Below are 24552 nucleotides of genomic sequence, written 5' to 3' on the forward strand. Positions count from 1 at the left end.
AAATGTAATTTCATTATATAATTATTTTCATTAAAGTTAATCTTTTTTGTTCAAATTATATAATTTTTACTAAACACTAAACTATAATATTCTATTTAAAGTATAAATAATATAAAATTTTAAACTATTAAATTTTTTATTAATGTTAATATTTGAGAATGACTTGACTCGTACTATTCATTCTATGTATAAACAAAAATATAAATCGTTTCGATTACTTTTATAATTGTTCCGGGTGTAATTCCGGAGTAGGATTGTGACCACTTAAGCTTGTTGAATGATGTCGTCGCTTGTCTCTTCCTTTCACTCTTTCCTGTATAGATGAACAAACTGAGGGCTCGGCTTGGTACCGAGCGTACTCACTCCGACGCTCAAGTCAGTAAACTTAAAGAGATAAGTTGTGTGTTAGCTTGGCAAAGTATATTGTAGAGAGATAAGTGAGTTTATACCAGATTATTCACTGAGTTTGGGACCGTTTTCTCAATGAGAGATGATGAGTATTTATAGACTTTCACCTTTTGTCATGTAGTGGCTAAGTGGCCAAGTGGTCGTAGCAGGTGGAAAGACTATCTTACCCTCGGCCGAGGGACCCATGGCAGGCCGGCAGGCCTGGTTGACTCCATGCCGAGGGGACTGGATGTGAGTACGCGGATATGCTTCTCGGCCGGCTAGTTGCCTAGCCGAGACCCAAGGTGACAGGCCGACAGGCTGCGTCGGTTAGGCTGTTAATATGTTGACTTGCTGTATTTTAGCTTTGACCTTGCTCAATATGTTGACTCGGTCAGCGGGTGCAGAATATGCCCCATCAATTTGCCCCCAGCGTAGTCTATGCCGTGGTATGGACCTTCGATGTGTGTTGAGCGTATTCTGCGCATGTTGAACTTCTTCCTCGGCTTGGTTACATTCGGGCCGTACCATATCCCCCTCCACATGGTTGTGTAATGGACATCGAATGTGGAATAGAAAATGGCGCTGGCCGAGACCAAGGTTGAGAGTGCCGTGTGCTTTTGATTGCCCCGGCCGGTCCGCCAAGCTTGGTTGATCGGTGGCGGTGCAAGGCAAGTAGATACCAAGGAGCGTGTCGAAGAAGATTGGTAACTGTATGTCGATTGACATTTCGTGGCTGCATGCTTGACACGTGGCTTGGCATTGATTGGTGGACGTTTCATGGGCTTTGCTCTGATTGGTCCGCTTCATGGGCTTTGCTCTATAAATAGAGCAGTGTGCCCCTCAATTTTCCGCACAATCTTCTTTTTCTTAAAAAATTTTCTCTCTCTAGTTTTTGAAGAGCTTTCTTTCTCTAACTTTCGAAGCGTTACTCGGCGTAACACTTTCTTCCAAGGTAAACAAACAAATTTTTTCCAACTTTTATTTGTTAAGTATTTATTGTCACCATGTCTTCTCGCGATGCTCAACCCAAGACCTCTCTGGCCGGGGGCGAACCGTCGCGTCCGATGAACAGGAGCCCTTTGGTTGTCACCCCGATAGGGTTTGGGGTCCCAAGTCGCCTTCTCCTGAAATTGATGAGAAATTTTTGGAGGGTTTTGATGATGACGATGATGAGGCGACCCAATCTGATTCGGAGAGGCCGCATCTCTTGTGGCACGGCGAAGCCTGCTCGATCAATCCTGATCGCGTTTGGACAAACAAGTTCGCCTCTGTCTCCGGGCCTGAACTTTTTGAGGACCATTACTCCTTCGGCGGGGGTATAGAATTATTGTCCCCGAGGGTGATCGGCGATCTGTTGCCCTCCGAGGAAGGTCAGATCGGGCGTGTACATCAGACATCTGGAGTATGGGCTCCGATTTCCTCTTAATGAACACGTCGCGGCCATAATCAAGGCCATGAACGTCGTCGTGGCACAACTGCATCCGTTGGCCATCAGACGATTATTGGCTTCGTATGGCTTTGTCTCTTTAAGGGGGAGGCCCCAACGGTTAACCTATTCCGCCGACTTCATCATCTTCGACAGACTACCCTAGGTGGCACGGGGTGGTACAGCGTGCAGACGGAGCCGGGTTACGTGACCGTCTCTAAGCTGACGTCTTGCAAAGACTGGAAGGGGCGGTGGGTATACGTCGAGGTTCCGGAGGACTATCCACTGCCCCAGTCCTTCTAGAGCCGCGTCAATTTGCGGTGTGAGAGTCAGGGGGAGCATGATAGATATGTTTCCCGTAGTAAGATTAAGATGGACGCCAAGAAGGTGTATCTTAAGGAGGACGAAATGCGGGAAATGAGGCTGTTTGAGGCTGAGAAGGATGGCACGCCGAAGGGATGGATGCCCCCGACGCAGATCGTCCTTCAAGACGAGCCGCTTTGTCACGTCGGCCTCATACCGGCCCTCGGCCAGGGTGAGTGGGGTCGGTATGAGGCCCATCTTTGCTTTTATGCTTCTGTGTTTGAGCCTTGGTTTACTTCTTTTGCTTAACTGTTGACTTTATTTCTTGCAGATCGATTTGGCCGGGATCTCTCCGTCTCCATTCTAAACAAGTTGGGACTTGACCGGGACGGGAGAGTGGTTGAGCTGCACCCTAAGGCCGTGCCACGTGATCGCAGACCGGCCCCGCACGAGCTTATGGAGCAAGCGATGAAGGCAATGGATGTGGCGGCGACTCAAGCGGAGATTGGCGGTAACGTGCCGCGCCGGAGACCAAAGACAACGTCTACGGCGGCTACGGCGTCAACTCCAACTCAATCTTCAATCCCCGTAGTCCAAAAGGAGCAGGTGGTCGTCGATGTTGAAGAGGAGGTCACCGTTGTGGATGGTCCTCCTCCTTCAAATAAGAGAAAAGAGGCAACGCCTGCCGCTGCTGCTGTTACCGAGGCCGGGAAAGAGAAGGGGTCAGCTGGCCCTCTGTCCAAGAAGGCTAAGACTGGTACGGATCTAACCCATGGCTCGGATTTAGCAGGTTCTTTAGGCATTCCTGATGACAGGCTTTCTGATATGTCAATGAATGTTGACATGGATGCTTTGTCTTGGTTTTTTATAGATCGATCGTCGTCGGTACGTCGTTCTCACCGAACAAGAATCGGAGAAGCACTGTGCGGCAGACGGGTGATAAAAATGCCGCTGCCGACTCCTCATCCCAGAAGGTTTCCCCCGTTCAGATCAGGGCGGACGGCATAAAGTTGGCAAAAAGGCTGGTGAAGTGGGCTGAACTAGCCGACACTCAGCTTGTCGAGCAAGAAAAGCTCATGGCTCAATCTGCCCCTGCGCTTGAACGACTTAGGCTTGAGCTTGCCGCTGATAAGAAGGAGGCCGAGAGGAATAAGAGGGACTTCCTCGCCTCCATAAAGGACTTCCTCACTGAGCGAAAGCTTAAGGAGGAAGCTGAGAAGGCGGTCCTAGCCGAGAGAGCCAAGGTTGAGGCTGCGTTGGCTGATGTTGCTAAGCTGCGGGAGGAGAGAAACAAGTTTGAGGGCGGCTATAAGGCCATGGTTGAGCAGAGGGAAGAATGGAAGTCCCTGCATTCGGCCGAGGCGAAGGAGCACAAGAGCACAAAGGCTATCCTTGCTCAGAGGGAGAAGGATATTGAGATGCTTAAAACCGTCATCATCCCTGAGATGTGTGCCCGGTACCGGGACCAAGCTGAAGATGCTACCAGGGATGCGATTAAAGAGCTCCTTCCTGAAGATAACTTCCCGTGGCAAGATTTTGACCGGCTTCTTGATGAGAAGGCGGCTGCTGCGGAGGCCAAGGCTGCGGATGAGGCGAAGGCGGCGAAGGCTGCTCAGGAAGCTGAGGCCAAGGCGGCCCGGGATGCTAAGGTGAAGGAGGCCAGGGAGGAGGCTGAGAGGGCAAAGGCAAGTGAAGCTGCCAAGTCATCCTCTGGGCCGCCCATCGTTGGTGATGCTGCTACTGCTGCCGGTGGCGAGTAGCAACAGGCATAGGGAGATGGGCGATCATCACCAGATTCACCCGGCCCTTCGGACAGCTTCAGCTGTTCGGGGGCCAACTATTGAGCCTTTCTTCCCTGCCATCCTTTTGGCGCTTCATGTCTTATGTTGTAATCTTTTGTTGTACCTTCTTTTTTTTTGTTAAACTTTGGTAGGTTGTGTTTAGGCTATCCCTATGGGGACGGCCGTCGACTTTGTTTTGCCTCACCTGTAAACATTTTTCAATAAAGTTTGTTTATTTGCCTTCGGCTTGGCCGAGGCTTTTGATTTCATCCTCCATTAAGTTGTCTTCTTACGTTTTTAAACATATTGAGCGCTTTTTCGTTTTTACCTTCGGATTGGCCGAGGCAGTTAGATTGCGTATCTCAACTGTACTTAAACATTTTTAAACATGTTGGCATGTCGGTCGCTTCCTCCTCCACTCCCGGTCTTAGCCGAGGCGGTCATATTTGCGCTTCCCAACTGCTGTTGTGAACATGTTAGCGTATCGGTCGTTTCCCCGTCACTCCCGGCTTTGGCCGAGGCAATCGAGGTTACGGCTCGACAGCGTTCGTATCTATAGACATATTGATCGCTTCCTCTGCCACTCCCGGATTGGCCGAGGCAGTCAGATTTGTGTTCTCAACTGTACTTATACGTTCTTAAGCATGTTGGTCGCTTTCGCGAGTATCAATCGCATTAGTAGTGATTTGCCCGGTGGCGTCTACTAAGCATGTTGGTCGCTTTCGCATGAGTATCAATCGCCATTGTAGTGATCGCCGGCTTTGGCCGTGGCGTCTACTAGTGACTGCCCGGCTTTGGCCGTGGCGTCTACTTTGGTACGACTACGGAGGGGACAAGCATTTTGATGGAAAACTTGGATCACTCTTCATAAGATATAATCACGCGTTGGGGTGCCCACAACGGTCTCGGACACCTCCGCCGCTATACGAAATACTTCCTAAGATTGTCCGTGTTCCAGTGGCTCATCAGAGGCACACCCTCCATGTCTGTCAGCCGGTATGTCCCCGGCCTCATTTCTTCAACCACTTTGTAGGGTCCTTCCCAGTTGGCCGTCATCTTACCATGGATGTTTCCTTTGTTGGTTGCGGCCGACTTTCTTAGGACTAGATCTCCTACTCTTAAGTCTCTTTTGTGGACCCTACGGTTGTAGGCTCTTCTCATTCGGTTTTGATATACTGCCAAGTTGAGCCGTGCCGTATCTCGACTTTCTTTGACCAGGTCTAGGGAGGCTCTCAGGCCTTCCTCATTTTCGACTGGGTCAAAAGTTTGCGTTCTGAATGTCGGCACCGCTGCTTCAATTGGCAGGACGACCTCAGACCCATAGACTTGGTGGAATGGACTGTACCTTGTTGCTTCTTTCTCCGTGGTTCGAAGTGACCACAGAACGCCGGGTAGTTCATCAGCCCATCTTCCCTTTAGATCTTCAACCTTCTTTTTCAACCCGTTTAGTATTGTTTTATTGGCTGCTTCCGCCTGCCCGTTGCTCTAAGGGTGGAAGACGGAGGAGTATGCAAATTTGATACCGAGCTCTTCCAACCAATTCATCACCATGTCGCTCCAAAACTCTCGGCCGTGGTCAAATACAATGACTTGGGGTAACCCAAATCGAGTTATGACGTTCTCCCAAATCACCTTTCTTACGGCCGCCGTGGTTTTGGTAGGTACCGCGACAGCCTCGACCCATTTGGTGAAGTAGTCAACGGCGACAATCAGGTATTTCCTTCCTCTGGAGGCCGTTGGAAATGGTCCCAATAAATCCATCCCCCACTGTGCAAATGGTAGGGGACTAAGTACTGGTTGCAGGTCTCGGGAAGGTGCATGTATTACCGGAGCATGCATCTGACAATTCTTTCACTTCTTGGTTTTTGCCCTGGAATCTTTCAGCATGGTAGGCCAGAAGTAGCCGGCCCGGAGAGCTTTGTGGGCTAGCGTTCTCGCCCCCATGTGATGTCCGCAGATGCCTTCGTGAATCTCTGTTAGTATAAGCTCCGCGTCGGCTGGGCCGACACATTTCAAGAGTGGTCTTATCACGGACCTTCTGTACAATTCTCCTTCGAACAATAAGTACCTTGCGGCGATCCTTCTTATCTTCTGAGAGAGACTGCGGTCCTCCGGCAACTCTTTTGTCAGTTTGTATTTCATTATCGGAGTCATCCACGTCGTCTCGGCTTCGATGTCGCCCACCATGCCGACGGTCTCAGTGATGCTTTTAGCATTTCTGATATCCACAAAGACGGTTCGACTGACATTCTTGATGCTTGAACTGGCAAGTTTTGAGAGAGCGTCGGCTCGGTTGTTCTCAGACCTGGGGATGCACTGTATTTGGAAATATTTCAATTTTGAGGTGTCGGCTTTTACCCTCTCCAAGTACCTTATCATCCCGTCGTCTCGAGTCTCATACTCTCCTCGGATTTGATTAGCCACTAAGAGCGAGTCTGTCTTCAACACAATATGCTCCGCCCCGGCAGCTCTAGCTAACTCGACTCCAGTTATCACCGCCTCATATTCGGATTCGTTGTCTGAGACCGAGAAGGTAAACTTCAAGGCGTACTCAAACTCGTCCCCGTTAGGGCTGATGATAAGGATGCCGGCTCCTGAGCTGTTCGCCGTGGAGGACCCGTCGGTATATACTTCCCACACGCCGGGATGTGATTCTTCTTGATATGTGCACTCGGCCAGGAAGTCTGCAAGTGCTTGCCCCTTTATCGAAGGCCTCGGCTTGTACTGAATGCCAAACCCGGAGAGCTCCACCGCCCATTTGATAAGTCTGCCGGATTTTTCGAATTTTTCTAATGCTTTCTCCAATGGCTGGTCGGTTAAGACCGTCACGGGATGTGCGTCGAAGTAGGGTTTTAACTTCCTTGCGGCAACGATGACGGCGAGGGCTGCCTTTTCGATTAGTGAGTAATTTCTTTCGGCGGCCAGCAGTGTATGGCTGATAAAGTAAATTGGGCATTGCTGCTTATTTTCTTCCCTGACGATTACGGCACTGACCGTGGCCGAGGTAACTGCTAAGTATAGATATAGCGTCTCCCCCAGCGTCGGCCTGGACAGGGTCGGAAGTGTTAGAAGGTGGGCTTTCAGCTGCTTGAAAGCCGTGCTCTGTTCCTCCCCCCAGCTAAAGTCTTTATTCCTCTTTAGCACTTTAAAGAATGGGGTGCTCTTGTCGGCCGACCGAGAGATGAAGCGGGCGAGAGCCGCCATCCTCCCGGTCAGCATCATAACCTCTTTTCGATTTCTCGGCTCCGGCAGGTCTAGTATTGCTTGGACTTTCTCTGGATTGGCATCAATTCCCCTGGCGCTGACAAGCACGCCGAGGAACTTGCCGGCCCGGACACCGAAGTTGCATTTCTTTGGGTTAAGCTTCATTTTATATTTCCTTAGTGAACAAAATGTCTCGCTCAAATCGGCCAAGTGCTCGCTGTCAGACTTGCTTTTTACAATAGCATCGTCGACGTAAGCCTCGATGTTTCGCCCTTTTTGATTTTGGAACACTTTGTCCACCAGCCTAGTGTAAGTTGCGCCAGCGTTCTTCAAACCGAACGGCATCATTTTATACATGTATGTGCCGTGAATGGTGATGAATGCGCACTTAGGCATGTCTTCCTCGGCCATGAATACCTGATGATACCCTGAGAAGGCGTCTAGCAGGCTCAGCATAGTGTAGCCTGTCGTGGCGTCAATTAAACTATCTATACGAGGCAAGGGATAACAATCTTTAGGGCACGCTTTATTAAGATTGGTAAAATCAACACACATCCTCCACGCCCCTGATGACTTCCTCACCATTACAACATTTGCTAGCCACTCAGGGTAAGTACAAGGCATGATAAAGCCCGCCTCTAATATTTTGTCTACTTCAGCTTTGATGGCCTCATCCTTTTCGGCCGAGGAGTTCCTCATCTTCTGCTTGACAGGGCGAGCGGTGGAGAGTACGTTCAGCTTGTGAACGATCACCTCCCGCTCACGCTGGCATCTCATTCGCCGAGTATGCGAAGACATCTTTGTTCTTCCTCGGCAGGTCTAGGAGATCGCTCGAATTTTGGCTCAGTGCGGCACCGATAGTTACGGTGCGCTCTGGGTCAATTTCCACTTCATCTGTCTCGGCTCCTTCGACCATGCCGACATTAGTATCCATCGACTCGCCCTCCTGCTGTAAGGATGGGCTCTTCCCTTTCTCGGATTTCTTCGCCACTTTGAGGGATTGCATGTTGCACCCCCTGGCAGATACTTGGATATTGACAATTTCATCTCTTTCGTCCTTTGAGACGAGCTTTTGTGCTTCCCCCTGGTCCGAGACATACATTAATGTCAGGGCCCGGATGGACATTACTGCATCGGCCTCGCTCAAAGTGACCCGGCCTATGAGAACATTGTAGGCAGATGAACCATCGATAACCACGAACTCAGATAAAACATTTTTAGCCGCGTCCGCTTGGCCGAACATCACCGGCAGTCTGATTGACCCCAGGGGTACCAGGCCGGCCCCAGAGAAGCTGTACAGCGGGTTGGTCCAGGGGCTCAGGTCTCCAATCTTCAGACCGAGATTGAGAAAGCACTCCCTGAACATGATATTTGTGTAGGCGCCTGTGTCAATCAGGCACCTTTTGACCAAGTGGTTGGCTATATCCAAGTGGACTACAAGCGGGTCGCTGTGCGGGGCAACGACTCCTTCGTAGTCCTTCTTTCCGATGGTTATATCGGGGACGGTGGAAGCGGGGATCGCTGTTTTGGGCACAAAGTTGATGGCTTGGTATAGCTCATTTAGGTGCCGTTTGTGCCCATTAGCTGACCCACCGTTCTCGTTTCCCCCGATGAGAACATGGATCACTCCCATCCGCTGGAATACTGATTTTCTATTCGCCCCGTCGGAGCTTGTTTCTCGGCCTCCAGCTACATACTTGCTGAGGGCCCCCTTTCGGATCAGCTCTTCGATGGCGTTCCTCAGATGCCGACATTTGTCGGTCTTATGGCCGGTGTGGCCGTGGTACTCGCAAAACTGGCTAAGGTCACCGTCCCCCCTCGCCTTGGGGGCCTTGCCCATTTCTGCCCTTCATTCTTGCTTAGGGTAAAGACCTCGGCTGGAGATTTGACCAGGGGGGTGAGACTGCTGTACCGCTTCTGGGTGTATGGTCCTGAACTCCCCCCGGCGCCCGCCGAGTTCTGTTTCCTATTAAATCTCTCAGGCCGTGACCGATTCCCGTCACGGCGTCCTTCATCTGCGTTGTCCCGGCGGCTCCTCCTCTCTGGGTGCCCAGCTTCACTGTGGCCTACCCAGGTTTTGTGATAGTCCTCGCACTTGATCAACTCGTTTTTGAACTCGCCTTTCGGGAGGCCTTTCATCAGCGCGAAGGCCGCCAGTTCGGTGTTCAGCTCACGGATCTGCCGAACCTTAGCGTCGAACCTCTTCACATAGCTTCGGAGGGACTCGTCCTCCCCCTGTCGGATAGTTAGGAGATCCGAGGTTTCCACGACCCTTCTCTTGTTGCAAGCGTACTGGGCTATGAAATTGTCTCTCAGGTCGGCATAGCAGTATACCGAGCCATTAGGTAGCCCCTTGTACCAACTCTGAGCCATGCCATGGAGGGTCGTTGGGAAGACTCGGCACCACACCTCATCGGGTTGCTCCCACACCGACATGTACGACTCGAAAGCCTCGGCATGGTCGGTCGGGTCGCTATCCCCTTTGTATGATATGGGCGGCAGCTTCAGCTTAGTTGGCACAGGGACCTCGAGGACATATGCACTGAGGGGCTGTCTGACCACGTGTCGAATGACACGCGGCGATCGGCTCCTCGCAACCTTAGTCCGGCTTCTCTCCCTGTGGTGGGAAGGGCTTCTTGTTGTCCGACTTTGGTGAGTCGGACTTCTTTCATTCCTCCGGGGGTGGCCTCGTTGTTGTCGCGGCGACGCTGTCCTCCCGCGAGTGGGGGATGGACTTAGGTCTGCCACTGGCACCACGGGCTCCGCCGGCGTCCTATCATGCCCAGCTCCTTGTATCGCTCCGGACAAGTTGTTCGGAGTCACTTTATGGGCCCTGGTCACCTGTGGAGACGCTGCCGCCCCTGTCGCCGTGACAGGGGTAACCGGCGTACCACCCATCAGGTCCAGGAATAGCTTGAATTTGGCCGCATCGACCACATGTCCCATGACAGTGACTTGGCCGGTCGGCTGCGGTGTTTCTGGCTCTCTCGGCATCCCGTACTTCACCGGCTCAGTGACTCGGCCGGTGGGGGCTGCCCGATCTCAGAATTAGGGAACGTGTCATCCTGGTAGAATGCAGTTTCTTCACTCACAATTTCTTATTGTTTTGACATCTTCTTAGCTCTTTGAATGGTTTTTGGTTGTTTTTTTTTTTTTTCTAAGGTAGGTGACTAGCTTTTAGTATCTATTCCCACAGACGGCGCCAATTGTTCCGGGTGTAATTCCGGAGCAGGATTGTGACCACTTAAGCTTGTTGAATGATGTCGTCGCTTGTCTCTTCCTTTCACTCTTTCATGTATAGATGAACAAACTGAGGGCTCGGCTTGGTACCGAGCGTACTCACTCCGACGCTCAAGTCAGTAAACTTAAAGAGATAAGTTGTGTGTTAGCTTGACAAAGTATATTGTAGAGAGATAAGTGAGTTTATACCAGATTATTCAGTGAGTTTGGGACCGTTTTCTTAATGAGAGATGATGAGTATTTATAGACTTTCACCTTTTGTCACGTAGTGGCCAAGTGGTCGTAGCAGGTGGAAAGACTATCTTACCTTCGGCCGAGGGACCCATGGCAGGCGAGCAGGCCTGGTTGACTCCATGTCGAGGGGACTGGATGTGAGTACGCGGATATGCTTCTCGGCCGGCTAGTTGCCTAGCCGAGACCCAAGGTGACAGGCCGACAGGCTGCGTCGATTAGGCTGTTAATATGTTGACTTGCTGTCTTTTAACTTTGACCTTGCTCAATATGTTGACTCGGTCAGCGGGTGCAGAATATGCCCCATCAATAACAAAAAAAAATGAGAGAATTTATAAATTGGAATCACTAACTTTGTGGTATAAAAAAATACTTTTTTAAAAAAAAAATACATTTCAGCACATTACTTAATTCTCTTGAATTAATTTTTAGTTTTATTTATTTATTTTATTTTGGTTGAAACAAAATACAATAACGAGAAAAATGAACAATTAATGAAAGTGCACTATTATTTCACAGTTCAATTTTACTCAGTTAACCTTGTTACCGTTCAATTTTTTTTTTCTCATATCAAAATATAATGACCTGAAATATGAAAAATTAATGGGGTGTTAATTTATCATAATTAATTAATAAAAAAATAAAAACTCTAAAAATATTGCGCATTTATTACGGGATCTAAACTAATTAGTGAGTAACTAGACGAGGAGAGTTGGTAGGAAAAAAACATTTACATGGTCTTGTTTTGTCGTTCACCCGATCACCCGTATCTCTCCCCTGTAATAGATTATAGATTATAGATTATAGATTATAGATCTCAAAATCAACCTTGATTTGAATCACTGGAATTCCACCTCGCGTTTTCATCCCTCCAAGTTCAACGTCATTCTTTGTTTTTCATGACAAGGTGCGGTGTGAGGGTTTCAATTTTCAATTCAATTGTGACTTTGTGAGTATAGTACTCCGTAGATCGTAATTCGTATGTCAGGGTTTCGATTCAATTCAACTCATATCATTCATTCAGTGAGTTTGGGACCGTTTTCTCAATGAGAGATGATGAGTATTTATAGACTTTCACCTTTTGTCACGTAGTGGCCAAGTGGTCGTAGCAGGTGGAAAGACTATCTTACCTTCGGCCGAGGGACCCATGGCAGGCGAGCAGGCCTGGTTGACTCCATGCCGAGGGGACTGGATGTGAGTACGCGGATATGCTTCTCACGGCTAGTTGCCTAGCCGAGACCAGGTGACAGCCGACAGTCGCGTCGACAGGGTGTTAATATGTTGACTTGCTGTCTTTTAGCTTTGACCTTGCTCAATATGTTGACTCGGTCAGCGGGTGCAGAATATGCCCCTCAATAAGTGAGTTTATACCAGATTATTCAGTGAGTTTGGGACCGTTTTCTCAATGAGAGATGATGAGTATTTATAGACTTTCACCTTTTGTCACGTAGTGGCCAAGTGGTCGTAGCAGGTGGAAAGACTATCTTACCTTCGGCCGAGGGACCCATGGCAGGCGAGCAGGCCTGGTTGACTCCATGCCGAGGGGACTTGATGTGAGTACGCGGATATGCTTCTCGGCCGGCTAGTTGCCTAGCCGAGACCCAAGGTGACAGGCCGACAGGCTGCGTCGATTAGGCTGTTAATATGTTGACTTGCTGTCTTTTAGCTTTGACCTTGCTCAATATGTTGACTCGGTCAGCGGGTGCAGAATATGCCCCATCAATAACAAAAAAAAATGAGAGAATTTATAAATTGGAATCACTAACTTTGTGGTATAAAAAAATACTTTTTTAAAAAAAAAATACATTTCAGCACATTACTTAATTCTCTTGAATTAATTTTTAGTTTTATTTATTTATTTTATTTTGGTTGAAACAAAATACAATAACGAGAAAAATGAACAATTAATGAAAGTGCACTATTATTTCACAGTTCAATTTTACTCAGTTAACCTTGTTACCGTTCAATTTTTTTTTTCTCATATCAAAATATAATGACCTGAAATATGAAAAATTAATGGGGTGTTAATTTATCATAATTAATTAATAAAAAAATAAAAACTCTAAAAATATTGCGCATTTATTACGGGATCTAAACTAATTAGTGAGTAACTAGACGAGGAGAGTTGGTAGGAAAAAAACATTTACATGGTCTTGTTTTGTCGTTCACCCGATCACCCGTATCTCTCCCCTGTAATAGATTATAGATTATAGATTATAGATTATAGATCTCAAAATCAACCTTGATTTGAATCACTGGAATTCCACCTCGCGTTTTCATCCCTCCAAGTTCAACGTCATTGCTGTTTCATGACAGTGCCAGTGTGAGGGTTTCAATTTTCAATTCAATTGTGACTTTGTGAGTATAGTACTCCGTAGATCGTAATTCGTATGTCAGGGTTTCGATTCAATTCAACTCATATCATTCATTCAAGGATCGCTATACACAGCGTTAATTTCAAAATCGTACACTAAATGCGTTCCGATCGCTGAGCTAACATGTCAAAGTCGTTACCTTACTCCACCAAAGACGTCAATTATGATAACGCCAAATTCCGCCATCGCTCCTTTACCAAGGTTTACTTTCTTTTTTCTTAAATAATTTGTTTCTGATCGCTTCATTATTGTGATCTTCCCCCTTTAAAATTCAAAACTCAGAAATGTTATTGTTGCACACAATGTTTTTGTTAAAGATTTCAACTTTTAGACTTGTTGCCATCGCCCCTGATTACTTGTTTGTGAGTAAAGACGAGTCGTTTTCGTTTGAAATAATAAGACGGGGTTTTGAGACCACTTTACAGCCACTTTTGACCTAGCTGTAAACACTAGCTGGACCATTAGGGTCACATTTGACAACAAAATGGTCTCAAAATCCCGTCTTATTGCTTCAGACGAAAATGCCCCAACTGAAACAAGAATTTGCGCTTGTTGGGGACTCAAAAGGTTCTTCCCTATACCATCGTTCAGAGGTTTGGATTTAGGCAGCTGAAATATATTCCGAATGACCACTATGAAAATTGTATGCTAAATTACTGGTAGATTTCGTTAAAAAGTTGGGTTGCTTTGCAGTATAAGCAAATACTTGACTTATGCTTGGTAGAATTGCACCTTGTTTACCTTAAATGTTCACTTGTATGTTTGCTTTTTTTTTTTTTAGGCTCTAAATCAGACGATGCTTACGAATAATGTGAAACGTGAATGTGTGAGATGTAGCACTGGCAAGTTTCTTCTTGTGTTAATGCTTTTTGGCGTTGCCTACCTTATGCTTACTCCATCAAAGAATAGTGATGTAGCCCTTAACAAAACAGACGATGCGAAGAATACCACTTTGACTACTGGTAGCAAACTAAAGAGATTCTTTAGGAAACCACCCAGGCTACCTCCTCGCTTTTCCCCTGATGAAATGCATGCTAATAATGGATCTTCTACTGTTGAAGCGTCAAAGTGGAATGGTAGACAACAAAAAGTCAGAGAGGCATTTGTTCATGCTTGGTCTGGTTACAAGAGATACGCAATGGGATTTGATGAACTTATGCCATTGAGCAAGAGAGGAAATGACGGCTTAGGAGGTCTTGGTGCAACTGTTGTAGATGCTTTAGATACAGCCATGATAATGGGTGTTAAGGATATTGTTTCTGAAGCTGGGTCTTGGATTGAAACACACCTTGCTGAAAGAATAAGCCATAAAGGTGAGGTCAATTTGTTTGAAACTACCATCCGTGTTTTGGGAGGTCTTTTAAGTGCTTATCATTTAAGTGGCGGATCAAATGCATCATCTATCCATGAGGGGCCCAATCCAAGACAGTACCTAGAAATCGCTACATCACTAGCCGATCGATTGCTTTCTGCATTTACGTTCAGCCCAACTCCCATTCCTTACAGTGATGTTGTATTGCACGATAAGTCAGCACATCCAGCCCCGGATGGACTGAGCAGTACATCAGAAGTCTCTACATTGCAGCTGGAATTTAATTATCTTAGTGAGATATCTGGTGATTCAAAATACAGTTTGGCAGCAATGAGGGTTTTGGAGCATATCAAAACTCTACCCAAGGTTGAAGGGCTTGTTCCTATCTATATAAGGTACTGAGCACGGATAACAAACTCAATTGTTTCGTCTGTTACAGTTGTCTGGCACTCACTGCTATTTTTCACAGCTGCTGGCCCCAATTTTTATTCTGTGTGATGACAGTATGGTTTTAAACTTATTGTCAGTTTATGACGTCTTTGGGTTGATATTATAGCCATATACTACTTGAATAGGCTCAAGACATTAAGAAAGTTGGATTTGCCAATGCTTAACCTTCGAGTAGGCATCTTTGTGCGGTAATTGGCCATTCTGTTTCTGGAATTTGTTTCCGGATACAAATTTGGGCCTGGGCTCCGAGCCAAAATGACTTGGCTATCCTAGCTTTTTTTCTTTTTTCCTTACTGCATTTGTGTGGATTGGCTGCTCTTACTCCCTAACTAAGCTCAGTTCTTGACGCACTGCCGATGGTCTTGACCTTCTTAGCCATGCATTGTTCCCTTTGGAGAACATTTTATTTGGTGTCACTGCATCTAATACCATCAAGCATATCTTTGCAGCTAATAATTTAAGTATATATTATTGCGACTAAAAATATGGACCTGGTTTTAAAATTCTGGCATAGCTAACATTGGCGGCCGCAGTTACGTTGTATCATGTTAGTGACTAAATGAATCTACAATAATTATTTTGTCCAATACTTCATTTTATAAAAAAAAGGCCGAAAACAATGCTTTTAAAAAATCAAAACTTGGTCAGGCCCTTTGCGGGCCGTATCAGATTGAGTTGGCCAATTCCTGATGTAACTTGGCTAACTGAGGGATCTTTGCCCTTCTCGTCTTCTTTTTATCCTGATGCATCTTGCGCGATAGGGTGTCTGCTGATGTCATTCACTGACATTTTGGTTTAACAGCTGGTATAGAGCAAAATTTGTGTTGCATGATTTACGCACATAATATTATGGGCTTAAAAGAGTATCTTGTACACTACTTGATACTTATCCCATTTGTGAATAACTACTTGAAGTTTAATTTTTGGTCACACTACCTAAAATTTATGCGGGGTTGTCTAACACTATCAAATTCCATTTTCCGTAAAAAAATGTCATTTTTTTTTTCAATGACTAACTTCGGCACATGACTTTACTGTCTCAAGGAAAATTGATATCTGCTTTTTCTTTTTACTCCCTACCCTAATTTCTATCCAATTACCTCTAAAGCCTAGATCTTTTTCATCATATCGATTCATTTTTCACTTCATTTATTTATTTATTTATTTTAGATCTTCATTGGTCCTTTCTAATTTCTTTCTTTCTACTTATCACAGCACTTGCTGATTCTATAATATTCCAAGATACATTTAATAGTTAGACTTTCTATCCATTTTCTCCTAAATAAGTAGAATTTCATTCTTAGCGTGATTCCATTAAATCCAATTCTTGAGTATGTCTATTGGACAAGGAGAGAGCATAAAGAGAATAAAGAATGAGATCAAAGTTGAGGATTGGGACATGGTACTATGGAAGATATACATGAGTACATGTGAGATTATAATTTATAAAATAGGTTTATAGAAAAGATTCAAGGAAATTGGAAATGGAGGGAAGAAAAAAATGTGAGGATCAATTTCATTTACAATTTGCGTGTTTCTGTTAGTTAATGATGGAAAATTGTCTTTTTTGACGGAAAGTGAGTTTTGGTAGTGTTAGGCAAATTTGCTTAAATTTTAGGCAGTGTTTCAAGAAGCAAAAAACTGCAGGTTGTTCTTTGCAAAATGGGAGTATATATTAGATAGTGTCTGACAAAAAAACGCGCTTAAAAATGTAACGAGGAAAACTTAGTATGGAAGGCTACGCCTTTGGTGGTATGGGAGACTAAGCCTACATTGGATAGAATTAACTTGCTGTAGTCTTAAACTCTTGGGCTAGGGGAATTCCTTCTTTCTTCTTTAAATCTTAAGAACAATCTAAATGTACTGGATATGAGTGCCTAAAAAAGAGCTTTCAGAGGCTGTAATCCCAATAACTTTTCAATGTACTCCTTTTAATGGCTGTCTTAGAAAATAAAAAAACCCATTTGGAAGCTTATTTTGAGAATATCTCATTTTACATTCTGCATCCTATATATATTTAGCAAGATGGATTCCTGCATATATTATTTTTCATTTTAGGTGAAGATTGTAAATTCCAGAATGTCTGTTCCTTAATCTTGACTCATGCGTTTAGCTTATAGAATTCTAGTGACCACCTAACTGATCATTGTCATTCATGATCTCGTAGGTGGTCTGTATCCTTGGTCTTTGAAAGGTGTTTGAAATGTGAAATATTGGAAAATTTTAAGTATCTGATGTTTATCCTTGTAGAGACATCATAGATTGATGTGCATGCATAACAAATTTCGTATTTCTTATTCCGAACTACTCTGCGTGTCTATCTTTTTTGTGGTTTGAAGGAAGGAAAACAGTCTTGCTAATTTGTGTTGCTAATATTCTAATTAATGGCACTTCATTAACCTTTTTTCTCTCCTTCACAGCCCTCAGACTGGTCAATTTAATGGAGAGAATATTAGACTGGGATCACGTGGTGACAGCTATTATGAATATCTACTGAAAGTTTGGCTTCAGCTGGGTGCAAACTCTAGCAGCAACTTCACATATTTGCATAGTATGTATGAAGAAGCTATGAAAGGCGTTAGGCACCTGCTTGTTCGAAAATCAATTCCTAACGGGTTGGTTTTTGTGGGAGAATTGCCTTATGGAGCTGGTGGTTCATTTAGTCCCAAGATGGATCACCTGGTACAGCTATTTTAGTATTGTCGTGAGTTTTAACCTTGCTCTTTATTTGTGATACACTCTTGTGCTGATTTGATTGTTAAAAGATTGTCAACATGGTAAATGTGTATTTATGTGTTTGTTTTAGTTTGACCGTTACCAATGCTTTTGGACATCATTTTAGCTACTATGTTTATTGGGTTTTGTTGAATGTTAGATCTTTGGACGGACTTGTGGCTCATTCTTTCTTGTGTATATATTTTATCACTTATGACAGCTGATAGTTTTTGCTTGCTTAACCTGAATCTCGAGAAGCTAACTACCTATCATGAACTTCTGTAAAAGAAATGTTATTCGCTCTTTACTTGCAACTAAGGTGTTGTATTTCTTAAAACTATTTTGCCATACCTGCTCTGGTGAAGACTGGGGGATTCACAGCTTTTGTTCTGAATTAAATGAGGCTCTTCTTTCGAAAGAGGTTGGAACACTGTGCAGCAAGGAGGGTCATTTCTTGGTCACAAAGCGTTGTAAAATGGATTTACTACACTTAAACATAGCAACTCTTCTACGTCTTGTAACCGGCAAAAAAGGCCTAATGATTTCTTGCGGTGGGCAGGCGCTAACTCTAATGTGGTCTAAATTAATTTCTTGAATTCTACGGTAATTATAAAAAAGCTATACCTGTGTCATTACTTGGACACTATTACCCTCTTACGCGGAAAGATTGACAACAGAGCTACCATGTTCTTTTTATCTCACATTGCTTTTGTTTCCCTTTGTTGCTCGCTAAGGTTTCTTGAAGTGTTTTTGTTCCTCATCGTACCTTTTCTTGTTCTAGTATTGTTTTGGTATATATGCAACATTGTTGCTTACGCAGATTTAGCCTTTGTCTTCAGGTTTGTTTCCTCCCTGGTACCCTTGCACTTGGGGCAACCAAGGGGTTAACCAAGTCCAAAGCAATGAAAGAGAACTTGCTAACTGTTGACGACCTGGAGAATTTACGACTTGCTGAAGAACTGGCAAAGACGTGTTTTGAAATGTATTCTGTTACTTCTACAGGTCTAGCTCCTGAGATTGCTTATTTCCATGTGGAGGTTTGTTTTATTCATAGTATAATGATGTCTTTTATTTATCTTAAATCCTTCCTGTCTTCTCACGTTTAATTTTAATGCTTGACTGTTGCTTTACACTTGATTTTTATTTTTTGAATTCAAATAGGATTTCTTTGAAGAAGGACATGATGGTGGGAACAAAAGTTCAAAATATGTCAATGATATAATAATCAGGCCTGCCGATCGTCACAATCTTTTGCGTCCTGAAACAGTGGAATCATTGTTTGTCTTATATCGCATCACAGAAGATCCAAAGTGCGTAGTTGTTCCTAATACTCCCTCTATCCATCAATGAACTTCATGATTTCATTTTGGGTTTTCCATTAATAAAATTCCTTCTAGGAATCTTTCTTTCTCTAGATGTTTATTTATTTATTTATTTTTGCAGTCATTATCGTTTCTATATCCCGTATCTTTCAGTAACATTCATTTTTCTAAACCCAGTATCTTTCAGTAACATTCATTTACATGAACATGTTCTTATTTCCGTAATTTTGGTGCGAAACAAACAAGTTTACTATCGAGGAGAGGGTGTATCATTCATTGAATATAGCCTGTCTAATTTACTATACTTTCTAAACTAATTCCTCTTCCTTCTCTAGGTACCGCGAATGGGGATGGCAGATATTCGAGGCGTTTGAGAAATACACAAAGGTTGATTCTGGTGGCTATACTTCTCTTAACGACGTAACCGCCCTCCCTCCTCATAGAAGGGACAAGATGGAGACTTTTTTCTTGGGGGAAACGCTTAAATATATTTATCTACTATTTGGGGACAGCAATATTATGCCTTTAGACAAATTTGTTTTCAATACAGAGGCACACCCTATACCTGTTTCTGCCTCTATAAAAAGTGATGCTTAAGGAGTCCAAATTCGATAGTGGAGGATGGAGGTAGAACAGCTTTCATTATAATCGGCCTGTTGTATTTAGATGGACCCTGAGATAGCTCAAAGATGTATATGGGGTTTTGCCCTTCACCACAGTAACTTATATTCATGCAAAATTTTACTTAAGACTTGATTTGTTGTCATACGTAACGTTTTATAAGTTGAATACCCGCGTAGAGTTTCTCGTGTTTTTTCTTCTTTTGGCAACTGTAAAGACAGGAACTACATGGTTCAAAGCTTCCCCCAGGAGGAGCGAGTGCTCCCGCGTCTCTGGCCTTAAAGCCTAAATCGACTATTATATTTGTTAAATAGGGTTTTTATGGATCAATTCCTAGGCAACTCATCTTGTCAAACGGTATCTATTTGACCCATTTCTTGGTTAAAACGAATATGTTCTTAAACAAGAATTTGTGTTTACGAAATCACTTTCTCTCTCTTCCTCCTAATTATGCTTCTTAAATATTCCATTACTATTATTTTTCTCTAACGTCATTATTCCTCTTAAAAACTCCTATACTTTTTTTTTTAATAAAATCATTCTTCGTTTTATATAAATTTCATTACACTTTAGAAAATCGCCATTTACCTCATAGTTATCACCTCATGCCCTCATCCTACTTCGTTATTGTCACCCTCACTCTGGAGCCATTCCTAGAGATGTCATTTTTGAATTTATGAGATAATTTGAATTTTCAGCATTAGTTATGCAATAGCATATTCTGGAAATTACTCCAGGTTCTAGAGTTTACTAACTTTCAAATAATCTGTTAGAGTTTCATTTAATGTGTCCTAGGAAATCAAAATTGGGAGTTGTATTTCTAGTTCCTAAGAGCATCCACATTGAAGAGGATTTAACATACTCTTAGATGAGAGAGGGTGCTAAGAGGATGTCCTCTTCAATGTGGAACTAATATTGATCATCCTCTTTGAAGGAGGAAGAGGAAGACTTCCTCTATTCTTAGAGGAAGTACAACCTAGGCCCTTGTACCCATCCTCCTATAGAAATAATGCATGTCAAAATTATTTTATTTAATTTTCAATAAAAAAATAATTAAAATATGAAAAAGGAACTAGAGAGGATCCTCTTTGATGTGGGAAAAAAAATAGAAGAAGAAAAGGAGGATGATGTAGATAGTGGAAAATAAGTTGGATAAAAGAGAATGCGATGTGTAAAAAAGATAGAAGGAGAGGGAAGAAATAAGAGGATGGTAATATACTCTTCAATGTAGATGCTCTAAGGTAGCTCTAGAATTCTCTACGAGTCCTATTAAAGACAACTTACAAATTGATTGTAGCAAGCAAAAAATCATGTTCATAATAAAATAAAAGAGGAACAGCTCAACCTTAAAAATCAGTTTCTCGCCAACAAATTTGGCATCAGAGTCGGGAATGGCTTCCGCAACTTCTAATATTGTTTTCTCCTATTCACCAAAACAAATCCTCATCTTTGAAGGCACACATTACGATTATGGGCACAACCAAATGAATTTTTTCTTCATATAAGAAGGCTTGTGGGAATTAGTTGAAAACAGCTATGCAGACCCACATGCTGACAGGACGACCTGGACAGCAGCACAGCAAGCCGGATATAAAAAAATGTGAAGAATGATGCTAAAGCATTACGCTATATTCATCAAGGTGTGAGTAGGACAATCTACCCCGAATCTATGGCATTTTTAAAGACAATGAAGCATAAAAGCTCTCCAAAATCAAAGAAACTTCAAACTGCATGAAAAATTAACAATTCCACATTTTTGCTCCCATGTAACAATGATAGTAAATCAAATTAAAAGTTTTGGTGATAGCATTTCCAAGAAAAAAGTTGTTGAAAGTTCTAAGGAGTTTAAATTCGATTATATTATTGCGGTCATCGAAGAATTAAAACTTCTCTCACAACTCTCAATGTTTGAGCTAATGGGCTCACTTGAAGCACATGAAGAAAGAATGTGAAGGCCTCCAAATGAGCCCTTGAAGCAAGCATTTCAGTCTTAATTAAATTTGTCCAAGACAAATTCTTATATGAAAAAAGGAAGTAAATTTCAAAAGAAGGGGCAGCATGAAAGAGACAATCGCGAGAATAACTCCTATCGTGGTAGAGGCAAAGGATGGAGACGATACCAGCAACAAAGACAAGGAAATTCCAGGACCTACTGCATTATTTGCAAAAGGAATGGTCATGAGTCAACCGAGTGTCTCTATAGGTCCGTAAGATGCATCTCAAAAGGGATTGTTGGCATCAAAATAAGGAGAAAAATGAGGTAAATGTTTTTCAATAAGGAGAAGGAGATCGAGTGTTCTACACTTGTTTAAATGTGGAAGAAAAGTCAGACAAAGTTTGATTTTTAGACAGCAGTTGCAGTAACCACATGACAAGCGATAAAGACATCTTTTTTTTTGTGCTAATGAGGGGATAAACCCCGTTTACTAATTATTCGCTATTACACGGGGAATATCCACCCCAAATATGTCCTCCCGTAGGATAGGACGTAGCTCAATTAAAGGTTCATCTAAATAGATAGGCATGTTACTAGCATTCACACTCTTATTTGCTAACAAATCGGCAGCTCTATTCGCCTCTCGATACGTATGTTCCACCTTGACCATCCATGAGCTATCTCAGATCAATTCTTGACATTTTTGGACTATGAATTTCAAATTATTGCTAAGCAACTGATTTTCCTTGACGATATCAACACACGGAGAGTTGTCCATATGTACGAGGAGTCTTCTTAATCCCATTGCTTTTGCCCTTTTCAGACCGGCTTGAAGTGCTAAGTGTTGGGGTTGGTGTCCTTAACAGTTAGTGCAAGGACTTATAAATCTCTAAAAGGATCAAAGGGCATACTTTTGGTATTATTATCAGTTGATCCACGTTTATCAATAACGGTTGGCTTGCTAGATAAGTTTGACGTTATTGTCATACACATGGCGGTGATCAACTGGTCCCTAAAAGTCACACCTATAGGATACGTTTGAGAGATGTGACAGTATGAAAATACTGTCATGTAGATGCCAAAATTGACTAACCAGTTAGTCCGAGTTATTTGACTAGTAATTAGTCAAAATGTGATGTTGAGATATTATATTTAATACGGATTAAATAAAATGGGCTAAGGCGAATTAAACAGTTAATTCGTAAATTAAATATAAAAGATTATATTTAATTGATGTATATTGAATAAATTATACAATATCGTCTTTGTCGGACATGTATTAATACTTCAACTAACCCGTGTTATTAGTTGATGTTTTAATAACCGATAACCGATGACGATTTATAATAAACCGCGTCATATACATTTAGCGGTTTTTGAGCCGGTCCACGAGGTAAAATTAAGAGGAAGTGGAAGCCCACTTCCCCATGCAAACCCACGGCTGGCCGAACCAAACAAAAGGAGAGACTCCCTCTCCTTTTGACCTAGACATTTTTCATTTTACAGAAAACTAGGGTTTTGGAGATCATTTCTCTCTGAAACCTAGATCTCACATCGGTAAAACCTCACAAGAGCTCTCTCGATATTGCAAGTCAATTAGAGAGCATTTCTAGCACAAGGGCATAATCTCAGACGGTCTTGGGTGCAACAATTAGGAGGGAATCTCTGCTGATTTCTGTTCTTTACGCCGCACTACAAAGGACGCGAGGTTGATTCTTTATCTTTGTCGTTTCTGTATTGTATTTCGTTTATGACCATATTTCACATGTTAAATTTACGTTATAGTCCTAAATTTAAAGGGTCTTATACGGATATTACCCCACAAGTGGTATCAGAGCGAGGCCACGTAAATTTTCTTTGTGATTTTTCATAAAACGATTTTGAAACGATTGTTTTTGTCTCGAAAACCGTGCCTAGTATACACGGCAGAAATTTTTTTTACCGTGACATGTTTACACGGTTGATTCATCTTGTTTTCGATTTGTTTTTATGCATATTGTTGTTTTATACGGAGATTATAACAATATGTCACGTTTTGTCAGATTATAAAATTGTTTTGATGTGGTTTTGATCAATTTTGCGATTGCTTTGTTTCGTCAAAACAGTTTTCACGAGGGTTTTGCATTTCCAGAAATTTTTGTACTCGATCGAGCATGTTTTTAATCGATCGAGTGGTTTTCTGTCTTGTTTTTACTCGATCGAGTCCTTGTTGTACTCGATCGACCACTTTCAAAACCCCACTGCTCGATCGAGGAGTCCTCGTACTCGATCGAGCAGATTTGCTGATAAAAGCCCTCGATCGACCTCCAGTACTGTCGATCGAGTACTTTCTGTTTGGCAACCTCTCGATCGACTAGCAGTTCAGTCGATCGAGCCCTTTTGTTCCTCGATCGAGCACCTGTGTCCCTGGATCGAGGGATTTTTGTTCTGACAGCTTTGAAAATTTATTCATTTTGCTTTAAATTTTCTTTTGGCCACAATATGTACTTTATACGGATATTGTACACTCGCTATGATTGTGAAACGGTTCACACACGTACCATTAAGTTATTTTAAAGCGTATTTAAAGTAACGGATTGTATTAGATTAAAATTAAATTGATAGAAGCGGTTTTATCACATGAATTTTAATCATTAAAAGGTGGTTTGGATAATTTAACATAATTACGGAATTATGTCACGAATAAATTTAATTTAGTTGATGCATTTTCTTTTATCGTTGATTTGAATGCCGTGAATGCTTTATTTTACGTATTTATTTATTTTACAAACGGTTGTAACTTAGTGTGGCCTTAGTAGAACGTGTTACCGTAATGATGGAACACGGTCTTGGTTGTATTTTGAGATCTCGTATCTCCGTTTTGGATTTTTCACTTGTAATTACAGTTTTAATTAGAATGTAAATAGGTTTATATTTTGTAATTTTAAATTGTAATTTTTGAGAAGACCAAAGATGGAGACCGGATGCTCACTCCCGCTACATGGATCAAGATGGAACATCAAGACAAGCTTCTCGGGTCCAACGGTGGATTCTAAAGTTGTTTTATGTTCTTTTTTTATTAGGATAGGCCACACTAGGAATTTTATTTACGTATTGCATTCTTTTATTTATTTTTCGCAACGATAATATGCATCATATTCCGCCTAAAAACCAAACCACCTATTTATTGCATGAAAACTGACACATATAGAGGTCTCGAGTTAGTTTTCTTTGACATTCTTATGTCACATGATTTTAAGCCATCAC

The 24552-nt window shown here is 42.9% G+C and overlaps 1 protein-coding gene across 1 annotated transcript; it reads left to right on the forward strand.

The window, feature by feature from the left end:
- Positions 1–12677: 12677 nt before the first annotated feature.
- On the forward strand, positions 12678–19498 carry LOC141600337 (mannosyl-oligosaccharide 1,2-alpha-mannosidase MNS3). Its single transcript, XM_074420557.1, has 6 exons — positions 12678–13151; positions 13732–14657; positions 17133–17394; positions 18267–18464; positions 18589–18737; positions 19085–19498. The coding sequence occupies exons 1-6, from the start codon at positions 13074–13076 to the stop codon at positions 19344–19346; spliced, it is 1875 nt and encodes a 624-aa protein (XP_074276658.1). The 5' UTR covers positions 12678–13073; the 3' UTR covers positions 19347–19498.
- The last annotated feature ends 5054 nt before the right edge of the window (positions 19499–24552 follow it).

Source organism: Silene latifolia, chromosome 9, assembly GCF_048544455.1.
Source record: "Silene latifolia isolate original U9 population chromosome 9, ASM4854445v1, whole genome shotgun sequence".
Classification (NCBI taxonomy): Eukaryota; Viridiplantae; Streptophyta; class Magnoliopsida; order Caryophyllales; family Caryophyllaceae; genus Silene; species Silene latifolia.

Excerpts from the sequence above, each read along its gene's own strand:
- LOC141600337 (XM_074420557.1), top strand. The coding sequence starts at position 13,074 with ATGTCAAAGTCGTTACCTTACTCCACCAAAGACGTCAATTATGATAAC. Across the intron at positions 13,152-13,731 it reads GCCATCGCTCCTTTACCAAG|GCTCTAAATCAGACGATGCT; the intron begins GTTTACTTTCTT and ends TTTTTTTTTTAG. Across the intron at positions 14,658-17,132 it reads CTTGTTCCTATCTATATAAG|CCCTCAGACTGGTCAATTTA; the intron begins GTACTGAGCACG and ends TCTCCTTCACAG.